The sequence below is a fragment of the Zophobas morio genome, unplaced genomic scaffold, assembly GCF_036711695.1.
Source record: "Zophobas morio isolate AGI-343-1 ecotype UQ-CSIRO unplaced genomic scaffold, CSIRO_AGI_Zmor_V1 ptg000016l, whole genome shotgun sequence".
NCBI classification, from domain to species: Eukaryota; Metazoa; Arthropoda; class Insecta; order Coleoptera; family Tenebrionidae; genus Zophobas; species Zophobas morio.
Window position 1 is genome coordinate 6622061 of NW_026972121.1, and position 19662 is coordinate 6641722.

At 32.7% G+C, this 19662-nt stretch overlaps 1 protein-coding gene across 2 annotated transcripts in view; it reads left to right on the forward strand.

Moving 5' to 3' along the window:
• The window catches only part of Sol1, a 272924-nt gene that overhangs the window by 12228 nt on the left and 241034 nt on the right, over positions 1-19662 (forward strand). For both annotated transcript variants that reach the window (XM_064056934.1, XM_064056935.1), the window contains exon 2: positions 7863-7955. In XM_064056934.1, the coding sequence (XP_063913004.1) occupies positions 7932-7955 (24 nt within the window). In that variant the 5' untranslated portion in view covers positions 7863-7931. The remainder of the gene's footprint in view (positions 1-7862; positions 7956-19662) is intronic.

Consider the following 19662-nt stretch of genomic DNA (forward strand, 5'->3'; position numbering starts at 1 on the left):
TCTATATTATTGTCCCATTTAAATAACTAGTATCCTAGTTCTTCTAGTTATTGTTTTACCCAACCGACTTTAAAAACCGCGTTCTGATCTAACTTTTCGACTACTTCCTATTTCTCTTCTCGTAATTCTATTTCTCATTTGAGTGTAACTTCTAATGACATATGGTCCAACTTAGTTCGTTCTTCTATTTTAAAATGTGTTACTGACTTTTCTACCCATGTCCGTTTTCCAACTTTATATCCTTTTTTATTTCCATTTAGCAGGGGCGGATGGAACCTAAATCGCGGAAAAAATCTGAAAGAATCTGAGAGAATCTGAAAGAATATGAAAGAATCGGAAATAATCTGAAAGAATCTGAAGGAATCTGAAAGAATCTGAAAGAATCTGAAAGAATCTGAAAGAATCTAAAAAAATGTGATAGAATCATTTGCCAAGATCAGTCTTATCTTATCAAGTACTAGTACCCCCCTCGCCCTCATTTTCTCAGCAAGTTGATCATTTGCCAAAATCAGTGTTATCTTAGCAAGTGGTAACCCCGCCCACCCGCCCTTTTCTTAATTTTAATCAGTGAAATAGAGATGGGGTGGGTGGGCGGTGTTAATTATAACTATATTCTTCTTTAGAGTGAGAGTGCGAACTAGGTAATAGAACCTAGACTATGAAGAAAATAAAAAAACAGCAATTGTAACTATTTTTGGGTTATTTAAGTTAAATCTGAAAAAATCTGAGAGACTCTGAGAGTTTCTGACAGAATCTAAGAGAATTTGGGAGATTCTGTGAGAGAGCCGTGAGAATCTGACCGAATCTGAAAGAAACTGTAAGAATTTCTTAAACAATTTATAAGAATTTAACGGAATTTGACAAAATTTGACAGAATTTGACAGATTTTGACAGAATTTCACAGAACTTTTGGAACTCTAGGACCTTTATACCTTTTAGACCGTCTAGAATTTTTGGATACTTTGGAATCTTTAGAATTTTGAAATTGTGGGATTCTTTCGAATCTTTAGAACTTTTAGAATCTCTAGAATGTCTAGAATCTCTAGGATCTCCAGAGTGTTTGGCATCTTTAGGACTTGAAGTAATTTAAAAGAATTTTGCGGATGCCTGGTTTTGTTTTTGAAATCATTTGAAAGAATATCTGGGAACCTTTGTGTTTTGTTTTTGAAGTAACTTGAAAAAATCTTGAAGATCCCTGGCCTTGTTTTTAAAATAGTTTGAAAGAATCTCGGAGACGCCTTTTGTTTTGTTTTTGAAGTAATTTAAAGAATCTTTTGAATCCCTGGTCTTGTTTTTGAAGTAATTTGAAAGAATGTTGGAAACCTCTTGTTTTGTTCTTGAAGTACATAGTTTGAAAGTATTTCAGGGACATAGTTTCTGTTTTTGAAGTAATTTGAAATAATTTCGGAGAGCTCTTATGTTTTATTGAAGTATGTAGTTGAAAGAGTCTCCTGAACCCATTGTTACAGGTCATTTAATGCAAGTACGTAGTTTTAAACAATTTCGCGAACCCTCGGAATTCGTTTGAAGCAGATAGTTTGAAAGACCTGTTTTGTTGTGTGTTTGAAGTAGTTTGAAAGAATATCGGGGATCCCTTATGTTTTATATTTGAAGTATGTAATTCGAAAGAATCTCGGGGAACCCTTGTATCTGGTTTTTCAAGTGGTTCGAAAGACTCTCGGGAAACCTTTGTGTCTCGTTTTTGAAGTACTTTGATAGAATCTTGGGAATACCCATTTTTTATTTTTGAAATAGTTTGAAAGAACCTCCGGAATCCCTTATCTTGTTTTTGAAGTAATTTGAAAGAATTTGAGAAATTTCTCGTTTTGTTTTTGAAGTTGTTTGAAAGAATTTCTGGGACCTTTTTCCTGTTTTTGAAATATTTTGAAATAATCTCGACACCTGTTTTTTTTTTATGTAGTTCGAAAGAATCTCGTTGGTCTTTTGTTGGAAATACGTAATTTGAAAGAATTTCGCGAACCCCTTGAATTCTTTTGAAGTAGGTAGTTTGAAAGAATCTCGAGAACCTCATTTGTTATGTTTTTGAAGTAGTTTGAAAGAATTTCGGGGATTCCTTGTGTCTTGTTTTTGAAGTAGTTTGAAAGAATTTCGGAAACCCATTTTCTGTTTTTGAAGTAATTTGAAATAATCTCGGAGACCTCTTATGTTGTCTTTTTGAAGAATGTAGTTTGAAAGAATCTCGTGAACCCTCTGGTGGTATTTTGATGGAAGTACGTAATTTGTTAAAAAATTAAAAAGAATCTGGGAGAATCTGAAAGAATCTGAAAGAATCTGAAATAATCTGAAAGAATCTGAAAGAATCTGAAAGGGTCTGAAAGATTCTGAAAGAATCTGAAAGATTCTGAAAGAATCTGAAAGAATATGAAAGAATCTAAGAGAATTTATTAGAATTTGAAATAATCTTAAAGAGTCTGAAGCAATCTGAAGAAATTTGAGAGATTCTGTGAGAGAGACGTGAGAATCTGAGCAAATGTGAAAGAAACTGTCAGAATTTCATACACAATTTATAAGAATTTGATAGAATTTGAAAAAATTTGACATAATTTGACAAAATTTAATTTAAGTTAAGGCAAATCTTATTTTAAAAATATTGTAACATTCTCATGTGATTTTATTATTTTTTTCTTTGTGTTGTTTAAGGATATTTTTCCGTCAATAAAGCAAGTAAGTAAGTAAGTAAAATTTGACATAATTTTACAGAATTTGACAGAACTTTAGGACCTTTAGGACCTTTAGACTCTTTGGACTCTTTAGAATCCCTTGATCTTTGGAATCTTTAGAATCTTTAGAATCTTTAGAATCTTTAGAATCTTTAGAATCTTTAGAATCTTTAGAATCTTTAGAATCTTTAGAATCTTTAGAATCTTTAGAATCTTTAGAATCTTTAGAATCTTTAGAATCTTTAGAATCTTTAGAATCTTTAGAATCTTTAGAATCTTTAGAATCTTTAGAATCTTTACAATCTTTACAATCTTTACAATCTTTACAATCTTTAGAATCTTTAGAATCTTTAGAATCTTTAGAATCTTTAGAACCTTTAGAATCTTTAGAATCTTTAGAATCTTTAGAATCTTTAGAATCTTTAGAATCTTTAGAATCTTTAGAATCTTTAGAATCTTTAGAATCTTTAGAATCTTTAGAATCTTTAGAATCTTTAGAATCTTTAGAATCTTTAGAATCTTTAGAATCTTTAGAATCTTTAGAATCTTTAGAATCTTTAGAATCTTTAGAAAGAATCTGAAAGAATCTGAAAGAATCTGAAATAATCTGAAAGAATCTGAAAGAATCTGAAATAATCTGAAAGAATCTGAAAGAATCTGAAAGAATCTGAAAGAATCTGAAAGAATCTGAAAGAATCTGAACGATTCTAAAATAATCTGAAAGAATCTAAAATAATCTGAGAGAATCTGAAAGAATTTGAATGAATCTGAAAGAGTTTAAAAGAATCTATTAGAATTGGAAATAATCTGAACGAATCTGAAGCAATCTGAAGGAATCTGAAAGAATCTGAAGAAACTTGAGAGACTCTGTGAGAGAGACGTGAGAATCGGAGCAAATGTGGAAGAAACTGGAAGAATTTCTTACACAATTTATAAGAATTTCACAGAATTTGAAAAAAATTGACATAATTTGACAAAATTTGACAGAGTTTGACAAAACTTTAGGACCTTTAGGACCTTTAGACTCTTTAGAATCTTTTGATCTTTGGAATTTTTAGAATTTTTAGAATCTTTAGAATCTCTGAAACCTGTACAATTTCTAGGATTTCCAATGTCTGTAGGATCTTTAGGATTTGAAATAATTTTAATAAATCTTGGGGATCCCTGATCTTGTTTTTGAAGTAGTTTGAAAGAATTTTGAAGACCTCTTATGTTTTCTTTTTGAAGAATGTAGTTTGAAAGAATCTCATGAACCTTCTGGTGGCCTTTTGTTGGAAGTACGTAATTTGTAAAAAAATTGAAAGAATCTGGAAAAATCTGACAGAATCTGAAGGAATCTGAAAGAATCGAAAATAATCTGAAATAATTTGATAGAATCTGAAAGAATTTGAAGGAATTTGAAAGAGGTTAAAAGAATCTATTAGAATTGGAAATAATCTGAAAGAATCGGAAGCAATCTGAAGGAATCTGAAGGAATCTGAAGAAACTTGAGAGACTCTGTGAGAGAGACGTGAGAATTGGAGCAAATGTGGAGGAAACTGTAAGAATTTCTTACACAATTTATAAGAATTTGACAGAATTTGAAAAAATTTGACAGAATATGACAGAGTTTGACAGAACTTTAGGACTTTAGGACCTTTAGACTCTTTAAAATCTTTTGATCTTTGGAATCTTTAGAATTTTTGAATCTTTAGAATTTCTAAAACCTGTAGATTTTCTAGGATTTCCAATGTCTCTAGGATCTTTAGGATTTGAAATAATTTTAAAAAATCTTAGGGATCCCTGATCTTGTTTTTGAAGTAATTTGAAATAATCTCGGAGACCTGTTATGTTTTCTTTTTGAAGAATGTAGTTTGAAAGAATCTATTGAACCCTTTGGTGGTCTTTTGTTGGAAGTACGTAATTTTTGAAAAAAATTGAAAGAATCTGAAAGAATTTGAAAGAATCTGAAAGAATTTGAAAGAATCTGAAAGAATCTATAAGAATCTATAAGACACTGAAAGAATCTGAAAGAATCTGAAAGAATCTGAAAGAATCTGAAAGAATCTGAAAGAATCTGAACGATTCTAAAATAATCTGAAAGAATCTGAAAGAATCTGAAAGAATCTGAAAGAATCTGAAAGAATCTGAAAGAATCTGAAAGAATCTGAAAGAATCTGAAAGAATCTGAAAGAATCTGAAAGAATCTGAAAGAATCTGAAAGAATCTGAAAGAATCTGAAAGAATCTGAAAGAATCTAAAAGAATCTAAAAGAATCTGAAAGAACCTGGAAGAATCCGAAAGAATCTGAAAGAATCTGAAAGAATCTGAAAGAATGTGAGAGATTCTGAAGAATCTGAAAGAGTCCAAAATAATCTATTAGAATGTGAAATAATCTGAAAGAATCTATAAAATTTGAAATAATCTGAAATAATCTGAAGCAATCTGAAGGAATCTGAAGGAATCTGAAGAAATTTGAGAGATTCTGTGAGGGAGAGGTGAGAATCTGAGTAAATGTGAAAGAAATTGTAAGAATTTCTTACACAATTTATAAGAACTTGACAGAATTTGAAAAAACTTGACACAATTTGACATAATTCGACAGAATTTGACAGAGTTTGACAGAACTTTAGGACCTTTAGGACCCTTAGACTCTTTAGACTCTTTAGAATCTTTTGATCTTTAGAATTTTTAGAATCTCTAACACCTGTAGAATCTCTAGTATTTCCAAGGTCTCTAGGATCTTTAGGATTTGAAATAATTTTAAAAAATCTTGGAGATCCCTGGTGTTGTTTTTGAAATAATTTAAAAGGATATCGGGGACCTTTCGTGTTTTGTTTCTTAAGGAGCTTGAAAGAATTTTGAGAATTCCTGATGTTGTTTTTAAAGTAGTTTGAAATAATTTCGGGGACGCATTTCCTATTTTTGAAGTATTTTGAGATAATTTCGCAAAGCCTTTTATTTTTTTTGAAATAAGTAGTTTGAAAGAATCTCGAGAACCTCTTTAGTTGTGTTTTTGAAGTAGTTTGAAAGAATTTTCGGGAACATCTTGTTTTGTTTTTGAAGTAGTTTGAAAGAATTTCGGGCACCCATTTCATATTTTTTAGTAATTTGAAATAATCTTGGAGACCTCTTCTGTTTTTTTTTTTTTTGTAGAATCTAGTTTGAAAGAATTTCGTGAACTCACTGTTGGTCTTTTGTTAGAAGTACGTAATTTGAAAGAATTTCGCGGACCCATTGAATTCTTTTGAAGTAGGTAGTTTGAAAGAATCTCGAGAAATTATTTTGTTGTGTTTTTGAAGTAGTTTAAAAGATCATCGGGAAGCCCTTATGTTTTATATTTGAAGTATGTAATTTGAAAGAATCTCGGGACCCCTCGGTTTTTGAAGTAGTTTGAAAGCATCACAGAAACCGCTCGTTTTGTTTTTGAAGTAGTTTGAAAGAATTTCTGCGACCTTTTTCCTGTTTTTGAAGTATTTTGAAATAATCTCGGAGACCTTTTATGTTTTTTTTTTTGAAAAATGTAGTTCGAAAAAATCTCGTTGGTCTTTTGTTGGAAGTACGTAATTAGAAAGAATTTCGCGAACCCTTTGAATTCTTTCGAAGTAGGTAGTTTGAAAGAATCTCGATACCTAAATTGTTACGTTTTTGAAGTAGTTTGAAAGATCATTGTGTACCCCTTATATTTTATATTTGAGGTATGTAATTTGAAAGAATCTCGGGACCCCTCGGTTTTTGAACTAGTTTGAAAGAATCTCGGGGATCTATCGTCTTGTTTTTGAAGTAATTCGAAAGAATATTGGAAACGTCTTATTTTGTTTTTAAAGTAGTTTGAAATAATTTCGGGCACCCATTTCCTATTTTTTCAGTAATTTGAAATAATTTCGGAGACCTCTTATGTTTTTTTTTGAAGAATCTAGTTTAAAAGAATCTCGTGAACTCACTGTCGGTCTTTTGTTGGAAATACGTAGTTTGAAAGAATTTCGCGAACCTACTGAATTTTTTTGAAGTAGGTAGTTTGAAAGAATCTAGAGAACTTATTTTGTTGTGTTTTTGAAGTAGTTTGAAAGAATCTCGGGACGCCGCGGTTTTTGACGTAGTTTGAAAAAATCTTGGAAATGCCTTTTGTTTTGTTTTTGAAGTAGTTTGAAGAAATTTCGGGGACCCATTTCCTGTGTTTGAAATAATTTGAAAGAATCTCGGGGGCTCCTTGGGTTGTATTTTTGAATTATTTTGGGAGAATATCGACCATCCCTTGTCTTGTTTTTGACATAATTTGAAAGAATTTCTTGCTTTGTTTTGGGGTAGTTTGAAACAATTTCGAGGAGCACGTGTGTAAAATTTGGGTTCCACTGGAAAAATCTCGATTTCCAGATGACGCAATTCCTCTTATGACGAGCGAATCACGCAGAGAGCTGCAATTCGATACCACCCGTGACGCCAACACGACGCACAATTCCATCCGGACTCTGAAGTTCATCAATCCCTATAAATGTACATATTTAGTATATAACAATAAAATATATATAGTATATATCACCTAAAATAATGAGGGTTTAATTTAAAACGTTTTTGTGTTGGTTTTGCTTATCTTTAAATATAAACCCAATAATATTAAAAGTCGTACTTCGTTGAACAAATGTTAACAATAATTTTGTAAGTAAAATATTGCAGACAGTTTTTTTTCTTGCTTTCCGCTTTTAAAGGAACACAGAGCTTTAATATTACCTTCGCGTACCAAGTTTGATCTGTTCTGTGCTTTTATGTATATTCTTTCATCCTGTCTTTGGATTTTTATTAAGTATATTTAAATCCCTTCTGAAAATCCATTTGCTCATCCGCTTTGTTTATTGCAAATATTGGTTGAAGTCTCGTATTTTCAGTTAAGTGACTTTCCAAGGAAAACACTGAAGTCTTCACCGGTGCAGAAAAATTGACTCAGTATATTTAACCGTCACTTTCTGAAAAAACTTTGTAGTCCGAAGTGGCCAATAATTATTTTTACTTAACGTAGATATCGTAGATGCGTAATTCCCAGCCCAGCTTCGTCCCAAGTTCATACCCTTGCCCTGCGTTAAAATTCAACTTCCACCAGCAATTGTGTTTATCTGAGTTATAGTCCGATGTGTACTTTAACCATTATGTTCCAACAAAGACACACAACACACTTTGATAATCTACTTATTGATCCTATTGTTGCAGATCGCACAATGGCCGGTTACTGTTTGGACGTATCATGACCGAACAAAAAACAAATCATGATGCAAAATAATGCAAGAAGATAATGTAATGGAGGTAAGGAAATTACTTTTCTTCTCACCCCTCTCATCAACGAAAAAATTTATATACCCTTAGACGAGCGTGCGACCTAAACTTGGCAGAGCTTTCATTTAACCTGGACGTTATCTCCATTTCATTTAGTCCGGACAATCTGTTTCACATGCAAGCTTTACGCCCTCGCAAAATTATCGCTATTATTCGATTCGATTCAAAGAGATAGAACAAAAGTAATTTTGTATTTTTACGCCTGAAGCGTAAAAAGTGGCATAAAAGAGTGCGAGGTAAATCTCCTATCAGCGTTTCTTTAGTTCTGGTTTCGCCGACGCGGAGCGGTTGGTTCTGGTTCGACAAGGCTGCAATAACGTAATAACGGTCAATGGCTGGAGAAATCATCGACGCTGTTGTAAAAAAAGAGAAAATAGAGACAGTGAATGATTTTAATGGCGAAACTCTTTGTGGCTCAAAATTTCCCATATGTGGTATTCTACCAGATGTTTTTGCGTTTACGTGACAATTACAGACGGTGTGGTCTGTTTTTTGGCTCGACGTTTTTTTGCCTATTTATTGAATTCGCCCAGGAGGAGTTCGGGCACTTTTAATAAAGTCGGTGGCACGTTCCTGCTGCCTTTATTATTAATTTTGCGGTCCGTTCTTTAAAAACTGTCATAATTCTAGAGAAATTCAAAGCGTGTCGTGGGGTGTGATAGTATTTGTGGTTTGAATTGCCGCTGAGACATATAATTTCAGTCCTTGTCGAGAGTGATCCAAAAATGGCGCAGTCGCTGGTTCGATGAAAACGAGTAAAACAAAAAATGACAAAATTAATTGTTGCTCCACAACATCCAGCTGTTTTCAGCTATTTATATTTTTGCCGAAACTTGAATGTTGTGTTTGCTGTAAACGTATTTAAATAACTTCTCTTGTTATGTTTATGTTTAAACCAATTGTTATCTCAGAACAATGGTACAAATAGCAGCTCATTAATTTGCTGTGAATCTGAGGGAATCTGAGAGAATCTTAGAAAATCTGAAAGAATCTGACAGAATGTGAGAAAATCTGAGAATATTTTGGAAAATCTCATAGAATCTCAGAGAATCTGATGGAATGTGTCAGAATTTGAGAGAATCCTACAGAATATGAGAGAGTCGAAACTAATCCGAAATAATCTAAACTAATCTGAAAGAATCTGAAGGAATTTGAAATAATCTGAGAATATTTGAGTGAATCTGAGAAAATCAAAGACAATCTGAAAGAATCTGAGAGAATTTGAGATAATCTGACACAATTTGGGGGATTCTGAGATTATATTAGTATAACTTGAATCAATCTGAGAGAATCTGAAGGAATTTGAAGGAATCTAATGCAATTTGATGTAATTTGAGAGAATCTCAGAAAATCCAAAAAAATCTGATAGAATGTGATAGAATCTGGCAGAATCTTAGAAAATCTGAAAGAATCTGAGAGAATATGAGAGAATCTGAGAGAATATTGCAGAATTTGAGAGTATTTTGGAGAATCTCAGAGAATATCATAGAATCGAGAGATTATAAGGGCAGCTGAGAGAATCTGAAAAAATCTGAAAGAATCTGAAAGAATTAGAAAGAATTTGAAGTAATTTGAGAAAATTTGTGTGAATCTGTGACAACCTAAGAGAATCTGAAATAATCTGCGACAATGTGAGAGTTTCTGATAGAGTTTGGTGTTCGCTGAAAGAATTTGAGTCAGTCTGAAGGAATTTGAAGAAATCTGAAGCAATTTGAGAGAATCTCAGAGAACCCGAAAGAATCTGCTAGAATTTGAGAAAATCTGATAGAATGTGAGGGAAATTGAGAGAATCTGAGGGAAATTGAGAGAATCTGAGGGAATCTGAGAGAATCTTAGAAAATCTGAAAGAATCGGGCAGAATGTGAGAAAATCTGAAAATATTTTGGAGAATCTCAGAGAATCTCATAGAATCTAAGAGTTTATCAAAGTATCTGAGAGAATCTGAAGAAATTTGTAAGAACTTAAGACAACTTGAAAGAATCTGAAGGAATCGGAAAGAATTTGAACGATTTTTTTAAAGAAACTGACAGAATCTGATGGAATGTGTCAGAATTTGAGAAAATGGAAACTAATCCGAAAGTATCTGAACTAATCTGAAAGAATCTGAAGGAATTTGAAATAATCTGAAAATATTTGAGTGAATCTGAGAAAATCTAAGAGAATTTGAAGGAATCTGAGAGAATTTGAGATAATCTGACACAATTTGGGGGATTCTGAGAGTACTAATAAGTATAGAGAGTACTCTAGATTGTTTCAAGTTATACTAATAACTGAGAGAATCTGAAGGAATTTGAAGGTATCTAATGCAATTTGATGCAATTTGAGAGAATCTCAGAGAATCCGAAAAAATCTGATAGAATGTGATAGAATCTTAGAAAATCTGAACGATTCTGAGAGAATATGAGAGAATCTGAGAGAATATGGCAGAATTTGAGAGTATTTTGGAGAATCTCAGAGAATATCATAGAATCGATAGATTATAAGAGCAGCTGAGAGAATCTGAAAGAATCTGTAAGAATTTAAGACAACTTGAAAAAATCTGAAAGAATCTGAAGAAATGTGAAAGAATTTGAAGTAAGCTGAGAAAATTCTACAGGGTTTGAAAGACTTTGAAATGATTTGAGAAAATTTGAGTGAATCTGTGACAACCTGATAGAATCTGAAGGAACATGAGAAAATCTGAGATAATCTGAGACAACGTGAGAAATGCTGGGAGAGTTTGGTGTAAGTTGAAAGAATCTGAGCTAGTCTGAAGGAATTTGAAGAAATCTGAAGCAATTTGAGAGAATCTCAGAGAATCCGAAAGAATCTGATAGAATCTAATGGAATCTGAGTGATTCTCATTGAATCTGAAAGAATTTGAGAGAATCGAAGAGAATATGGCAGAATCTGAGAGTATTTTGAAGAATATCAAAAAATATCATAAAATCGAGAGATTATAAGAGTAGCTGAGAGAATCTGAAAGAATCTGTAGAAATTTGAGACGACTGGAAAAAATCTAAAGGAATTAGGAAGAATCTGAAGGAATTTGAAGTAATCTGAGGAAATTTTCTAGGATTTTAAAGACCTTAAAATAATCTGAGAAAATGTGGGTTAATCTGAAGGAATCTGAGAGAATCTGAGATAATCTGAGACAATGTGAGAGATTCTGAGAGAGTTTGATATAACCTGAAAGAGTCTGAACGAGTCTGAAAAAATTTGGAGCGATTTGAGAGAATTTCAGAGAATTCGAAAAAATCTGATAGAATCTGATGGAATCTGAGAGGATCTCATAAAATTTGAAAGAATCTGAGAGAATATGGCAGAATATGAGAGTATTTTGGAAAATTTCAGAGAATATCATAGATTCGAGAGATTATATGAGTAGCTGGGAGAAAAGAATCTGTAAGAATTTGATAAAACTTGAAAAAATCTGAAAGGATCTACAGAAATCAGAAAGGATCTGAAGGACTTTGAAGTAATCTGAGATAATTTGAAAGGATTTGAAAGACTCTAAAGTAATCTGAGAAAATGTGATACAATTTGAGAAAATCTTAGGGAATCTGAGAAAATCTGAGACAATTTGAGAGATTCTGAGAGAATTTGGTATAGCCTGAAAGGATCTGAGCGAGTCCGAAGGAGTTTGAGAGAATATCAGGTAATCACAGAGAATCTGATGGAACCTGAGCGAAAATCAGAAAATCTGAAAGAATCTGAAAGAATAGAAGAGAATCGGAGAATATTTTGGAGAATCTCAGAGAATCTCATAAGAGTAAACTAAGAAAATTGAAAGGATTTGAAAGACTGAAATAATCTGAGAAAATTTGAGAAAATCTGAGAGAATATGAGAAAATTTGAGAGATTCTAAGAGAAGTTGGTATAACCTGAAATGATCTGAACGATTCTGAAGAAATTTTCTGAGATTCTGAGAGATTTTGGTGTACTGAAAGAATCTGAGCCAGTCTGAAGGAATTTGAAGAAATCTGAAGCAATTTGAGAGAATCTCAGAGAATCCAAAAGAATCTGATAAAATCTGAAAGAATTTGAGGGAATATGAGAGAATCAGGGAGAATATGGCAGAATCTGAGAGTATTTTGGAGAATATCAGAAAATATCATTGGATCGAGAGATTATAAGAGTAGCTTAGAGAATCTGATAGAATCTGGAAGAATTTGAGACAATTTGAAAAAATCTGAATCTGAGAAAATTTGTGTGAATCTGTGAAAATCTGAGAGAATCTGAGACAATGTGAGAGATTGTGAAAGAGTTTGATATATCCTGAAAGAGTGTGAGCGAGTCTAAAGAAATTTGGAGCAATTTGAGAGAGTCTCAGAGAATCCGAAAAAATCAGATAGAATCTGAGAGAATATGAGAGAATCTAAGAGTATTTTCGAAAATTTCAGAGAATATCATAGAATCGAGAGATTATAAGAGTAGCTGAGAGGAAATAATCTGTAAGAATTTGATAGAACTTGAAAAAGTCTGAAAACATCTGAAGAAATCAGAAAGGATCTGAATGAATTTAAAGTAATCTGAGATAATTTGAAAGGATTTGAAATATAATAATAAATAATAATCTGAGAAAATGTGATACAATCTGAGAAAATCTGAGACAATTTGAGAGATTCTGAGAGAATTTGGTATAACTTGAAAGGATCTGAGCGAGTCTGAAGGAGTTTGGGAGAATCTCAGGGAATCACAGAGAATCTGATAAAATCTGAGGTTACCTGAGAGAATCTCAGAAAATCTGAAAGAACCTGAAAGAAAATGAGAGAATCTGAGAATATTTTGGAGAATCTCAGAAAATCTTATAGAAACTGGAAGATTATAAGAGTATTCTGCGAGAATCTGAAGGAATTTGTGAGAATTTGAGAGAACATGAAATAATCTGAAAGAACCTGAAAAAATCGGAAAGAATCTGAACGTACCTGAAATAATCTGACAGAATCTGATAGAATGAGACAGAATTTTAGAGAATCTAAACTAATCTGAGAGAATCTGAATGAATTTGAAGTAATCTGAGAATTTATTTGAAAGGATTTGAAAGACTGATATATTCTGAGAAAAGTTGAGGGACTCTGAAAAAATCTGAGACAACCTGAGATAATCTGAGACGGTTTGAGAGATAGTGAGAGTATATGGTACAACCTGGAAGGATCTGAGCAATTCTGAAGGAATTTGAGAGAATCTCAGAGAATTCGGGAAAACTAAAGGAATGTAAAAAATTCTGAAAGATTTAGAAAGAGTATGAAGGAATCTGTAAAATTGAAGTAATTTGAGAGTAACTGAAAGATTTTGAGAGAATATGAGAGAATCTGAAATTATTTTGGTGAATCCCAGAGAATGAAGAGATTATAAGGGTAGCCGAGAGAATCTGAAAGAATCTGTAAGAATTTGACAAAACTTCAAAAAATCTGAAAGAATTGGAAAGAATCAGAAAAGATCTGTAGGAATTTGAAGTAAACTAAAAAAATTTGAAAGGATTTGAAAGACTGAAATAATCTGAGAAAATTTGAGAAAATTTGAGAGAATATGAAGGAATCTGAGATAATGAGAAAATTTGAGAGATTCTAAGAGGATTTGATATCGCCTGAAATGATCTGAGCGACTCTGAAGGACTTCTGAAAGATTTAGAAAGAATGTGAAGTAATCTTTAAGACTGAAATAATTTGAGACAACTTGAAAAGATCTGGAAGAATCTGAAGGAATTAGAAAGAATTTGAAGTAATCTGAGAAAATTCTATAGAATTTGAAAGAGTTTGAAATAATTTGAGAAAATTTGAGTGAATCTGTGACAACCTGGGAGAATCTGAAGGAATCTGAGAGAATCTGAGATAATCTAAGACAATGTGAGAGATTCTGAGAGAGTTTGAATAAATCTGAAGCAATTTGAGAGAATCTCTGGGAATCCGAAAGAATCTGATAGAATCTGATGGAATCTGAGAGAATCTCATAAAATCTGAAAAAATTTGAGGGAATATGAGAGAATCTGGGAGAATATGGCAGAATCTGAGAGTATTTTGGAGAATATCAGAAAATAGCATTGGATCGAGAGATCATAAGAGTAGCTAAGAGAATCTGAAGGAATCTGTAAGAATTTGAGACAACTTGAAAAAATCTGAATCTGAGAAAATTTGGGTGAATCTGTAAAAATATGAGAGAATCTGAAGGATTCTGAGAGAATCTGAGATAATCTGACACAATATGAGAGATTGTGAGAGTTTGAGAGAATCTCAAAGAATCCGAAAAAATCAGATAGAATCTGATGGATCCTCTCTCCTAAAATCTGAAAGAATCTGAGAGAATCTGAGAGAACGTGAGAGAGTCTGAGAGAATATGGCAGAATATGAGAGTATTTTCGAAAATTTCACAGAATATCATAGAATCGAGAGATTGTAAGAGTAGTTGAGAGTTGTGGTCTGTTTTTTGGCTCGAGGTTTTTTTTGCTTATTTATTGAATTCGCCCAGGAGGAGTTCGGGCACTTTTAATAAAGTCGGTGGCACGTTCCTGCTGCCTTTGTTATTAATTTTGCGGTCGGTTCTTTAAAAACTGTCATAATTCTAGAGAAATTCAAAGCGTGTCGTGGGGTGTGATAGTATTTGTGGTTTGAATTGACGCTGAGACATATAATTTCAGTCGTTGTCGAGAGTGATCCAAAAATGGCGCAGTCGCTAGTTCGATGAAAACGAGTAAAACAAAAAATGACAAAATTAATTGTTGCTCCACAACATCCAGCTGTCTTCAGCTATTTATATTTTTGCCGAAACTTGAATGTTGTGTTTGCTGTAAACGTATTTAAATAACTTCTCTTGTTATGTTTATGTTTAAACCAATTGTTATCTCAGAACAATGGTACAAATAGCAGCTCATTAATTTGCTGTGAATCTGAGGGAATCTGAGAGAATCTTAGAAAATCTGAAAAAATCTGAGAATATTTTGGAAAATCTCATAGAATCTAAGAGTTTATCAAAGTATCTGAGAGAATCTGAAGAAATTTGTAAGAATTTGAGAGAACTTGACAGAATCTGAAGGAATCGGAAAGAATTTGAACGTACATAAAAGAAACTGATAGAATCTGATGGAATGTGTCAGAATTTGAGAGAATCCTACAGAATATGAGAGAATCGAAACTAATCCGAAATAATCTGAACTAATCTGAAAGAATCTGAAGGAATTTGAAATAATCTGAGAATATTTGAGTGAATCTGAGAAAATCAAAGACAATCTGAAGGAATCTGAGAGAATTTGAGATAATCTGACACAATTTGGGGGATTCTGAGATTATATTAATATAACTTGAATCAATCTGAGAGAATCTGAAGGAATTTGAAGGAATCTAATGCAATTTGATGTAATTTGAGAGAATCTCAGAAAATCCAAAAAAATCTGATAGAATGTGATAGAATCTGGGAGAATCTTAGAAAATCTGAAAGAATCTGAGAGAATATGAGAGAATCTGAGAGAATATTGCAGAATTTGAGAGTATTTTGGAGAATCTCAGAGAATATCATAGAATCAAGAGATTATAAGGGCAGCTGAGAGAATCTGAAAAAATCTGAAAGAATCTGAAGGAATTAGAAAGAATTTGAAGTAATCTGAGAAAATTCTATAGGATTTGAAAGACTTTGAAATAATTTGAGAAAATTTGTGTGAATCTGTGACAACCTAAGAGAATCTGAGATAATCTGAGACAATGTGAGAGATTCTGATAGGGTTTGGTGTTCGCTGAAAGAATCTGAGCCAGTCTGAAGGAATTTGAAGAAATCTGAAGCAATTTGAGAGAATCTCAGAGAACCCGAAAGAATGTGATAGAATTTGAGAAAATCTGATAGAATGTGAGGGAAATTGAGAGAATCTGAGGGAATCTGAGAGAATCTTAGAAAATCTGAAAGAATCGGACAGAATGTGAGAAAATCTGAAAATATTTTGGAGAATCTCAGAGAATCTCATAGAATCTAAGAGTTTATCAAAGTATCTGAGAGAATCTGGAGAAATTTGTAAGAACTTGAGACAACTTGAAAGAATCTGAAGGAATCGGAAAAAATTTGAACGATTTTTTTAAAGAAACTGACAGAATCTGATAGAATGTGTCAGAATTTGAGAAAATGGAAACTAATCCGAAAGAATCTGAACTAATCTGAAAGAATCTGAAGGAATTTGAAATAATCTGAAAATATTTGAGTGAATCTGAGAAAATCTAGGAGAATTTGAAGGAATCTGAGAGAATTTGAGATAATCTGACACAATTTGGGGGATTCTGAGAGTACTAATAAGTATAGAGAGTACTCTAGATTGTTTCAAGTTATACTAATAACTGAGAGAATCTGAAGGAATTTGAAGGTATGTAATGCAATTTGATGCAATTTGAGAGGATCTCAGAGAATCCGAAAAAATCTGATAGAATGTGATAGAATCTGAGAGAATATGGCAGAATTTGAGAGTATTTTGGAGAATCTCAGAGAATATCATAGAATCGATAGATTATAAGAGCAGCTGAGAGAATCTGAAAGAATCTGTAAAAATTTAAGACAACTTGAAAAAATCTGAAAGAATCTGAAGAAATTAGAAAGAATTTGAAGTAAGCTGAGAAAATTCTACAGGGTTTGAAAGACTTTGAAATGATTTGAGAAAATTTGAGTGAATCTGTGACAACCTGAGAGAATCTGAAGGAACATGGGAAAATCTGAGATAATCTGAGACGACGTGAGAAATGCTGGGACAGTGTGGTGTAACCTGAAAGAACCTGAGCTAGTCTGAACGAATTTGAAGAAATTTGAAGCAATTTGAGGGAATCTCAGAGAATCCGAAAGAATCTGATAGAATCTAATGGAATCTGAGTGATTCTCATTAAATCTGAAAGAATCTGAGAGAATCGAAGAGAATATGGCAGAATCTGAGAGTATTTTGGAGAATATCAGAAAATATCATAAAATCGAGAGATTATAAGAGTAGCTGAGAGAATCTGAAAGAATCTGTAGAAATTTGAGACGACTGGAAAAAATCTGAAAGAATCTAAAGGAATTAGGAAGAATCTGAAGGAATTTGAAGTAATCTGAGAAAATTTTCTAGGATTTTAAAGACCTTAAAATAATCTGAGAATATGTGGGTTAATCTTTAAAAATTTGAGAGAATCTGAAGGAATCTGAGAGAATCTGAGATAATCTGAGACAATGTGAGAGATTCTGAGAGAGTTTGATATAACCTGAAAGAGTTTGAACGAGTCTGAAGAAATTTGGAGCGATTTGAGAGAATTTCAGAGAATCCGAAAAAATCTGATAGAATCTGATGGAATCTGAGAGGATCTCATAAAATTTGAAAGAATCTGAGAGAATATGGCAGAATATGAGAGTATTTTGGAAAATTTCAGAGAATATCATAGATTCGAGAGATTGTATGAGTAGCTGGGAGAAAAGAATCTGTAAGAATTTGATAAAACTACAGAAATCAGAAAGGATCTGAAGGAATTTAAAGTAATCTGAGATAATTTGAAAGGATTTGAAAGACTCTAAAGTAATCTGAGAAAATGTGATACAATTTGAGAAAATCTGAGGGAATCTGAGAAAATCTGAGACAATTTGAGAGATTCTGAGAGAATTTGTTATAGCCTGAAAGGATCTAATCGAGTCTGAAGGAGTTTGAGAGAATATCAGTTAATCACAGAGAATTTGATGGAACCTGAGAGAAAATCAGAAAATCTGAAAGAATCTGAAAGAATAGGAGAGAATCGGAGGATATTTTGGAGAATCTCAGAGAGTCTCATAAAATCTGGAGGATTATAAGAGTATCTGCGAGAATTTGAGAAAACTTGAAATAATCTGAAAGAACCTGAAGAAATCGGAAAGAATCTGAACGTACCTGAAATAATCTGACAGAATCTGATAGAATGAGACAGAATTTGAGAGAATCTAAACTAATCCAAAAGAATCTAAACTAATTTGAGAGTATCTGAATGAATTTGAAGTAATCTGAGAATTTGGAAGGATTTGAAAGACTGAAATAATCTGAGAAAAGTTGAGGGAATCTGAGAAAATCTGAGACAAATTGAGATAATCTGAGACAATTTGAGTGTATATGGCACAACCTGGAAGGATCTGAGCAATTCTGAAGGAATTTGAGAGAATCTCAGAGAATTCTGGAGAACTGAGGGAATCTAAAAAATTCTGAAAGATCTAGAAAGAATATGTAGGAATCTGTCAGACTGAAGTAATTTGAGAGAATCTGAGAGTATTTTGGAGAATCTCAGAGAATCAAGAGATTATAAAGATAGCCGAGAGAATCTGAAAGAATCTGTAAGAATTTGAAGTAAAATAAGAAAATTGAAAGGATTTGAAAGACTGAAATAATCTGAGAGAATATGAAGGAATCTGAGATAATATGAGAAAATTTGAGAGATTCTAAGAGAAGTTGGTATAACCTGAAATGATCTGAGCGATTCTGAAGGACTTTTGAAAGATTTAGAGAGAATGTGAAGTAATCTGTAAGACTGAAATAATTTGAGACAACTTGAAAAATTCTGAAAGAATCTGAAGGAATTAGAAAGAATTTGAAGTAATCTGAGAAAATTCTATTGGTTTTGAAAGAGTTTGAAATAATTTGAGAAAATTTGAGTGAATCTGTGACAACTTGAGAGAATCTGAAGGAATCTGAAAGATTCTGAGAGATTTTAGTGTACTGAAAGAATCTGAGCCAGTCTGAAGGAATCTGAAGAAATCTGAAGCAATTTGAGAGAATCTCAGAGAATCCGAAACAATCTGATAGAATCTGATGGAATCTGAGAAAATCTCATAAAATCTGAAAGAATTTGAGGGAATATGAGAGAATCTGGGAGAAAATGGTAGATTCTCAGAGTATTTTGGAGAATATCAGAAAATATCATTGGATCGAGAGATTATAAGAGTAGCTGAGAGAATCTGAAAGAATCTGGAAGAATTTGAGACAACTTGAAAAAATCTGAATCTGAGAAAATTTGTTGAATCTGTGAAAATCTGAAGGATTCTGAGAGAATCTGAGATAATCTGACACAGTATGAGAGATTGTGAGAGTTTGATATAACCTGAAAGAGTCTGAGCGAGTCTAAAGAAATTTGGAGCAATTTGAGAAAATCTCAGAGAATCCGAAAAAATCAGATAGAATCTGATGGAAATGACAGGATCTCCTAAAATCTGAATGAATCTGAGAGAATCTGAGAGAATATGAGAAAGTCTGAGAGAATATGGCAGGATATGAGAGTATTTTCGAAAATTTCAGAGAATATCATAGGATCGAGAGATTATAAGAGTAGCTGAGAGCTGTGGTCTGTTTTTTGGCTGGAGTTTTTTTTTGATTATTTATTGAATTCGCCCAGGAGGAGTTCAGGCACTTTTAATAAAGTCGGTGGCACGTTCCTGCTGCCTTTATTATTAATTTTGCGGTCGGTTCTTTAAAAACTGTCATAATTCTAGAGAAATTCAAAGCGTGTCCTGGGGTGTGATAGTATTTGTGGTTTGAATTGTCGCTGAGACATATAATTTCAGTCCTTGTCGAGAGTGATCCAAAAATGGCGCAGTCGCTAGTTCGATGAAAACGAGTAAAACAAAAAATGTAAAATATTCGCTCCTGACAAAATTAATTGCTGCTCCACAACATCCAGCTGTTTTTAGATTATTATATTTTTGTCGGAATTTCAATGTTGTGTTTGCTGTAAACGTATTTAAATAA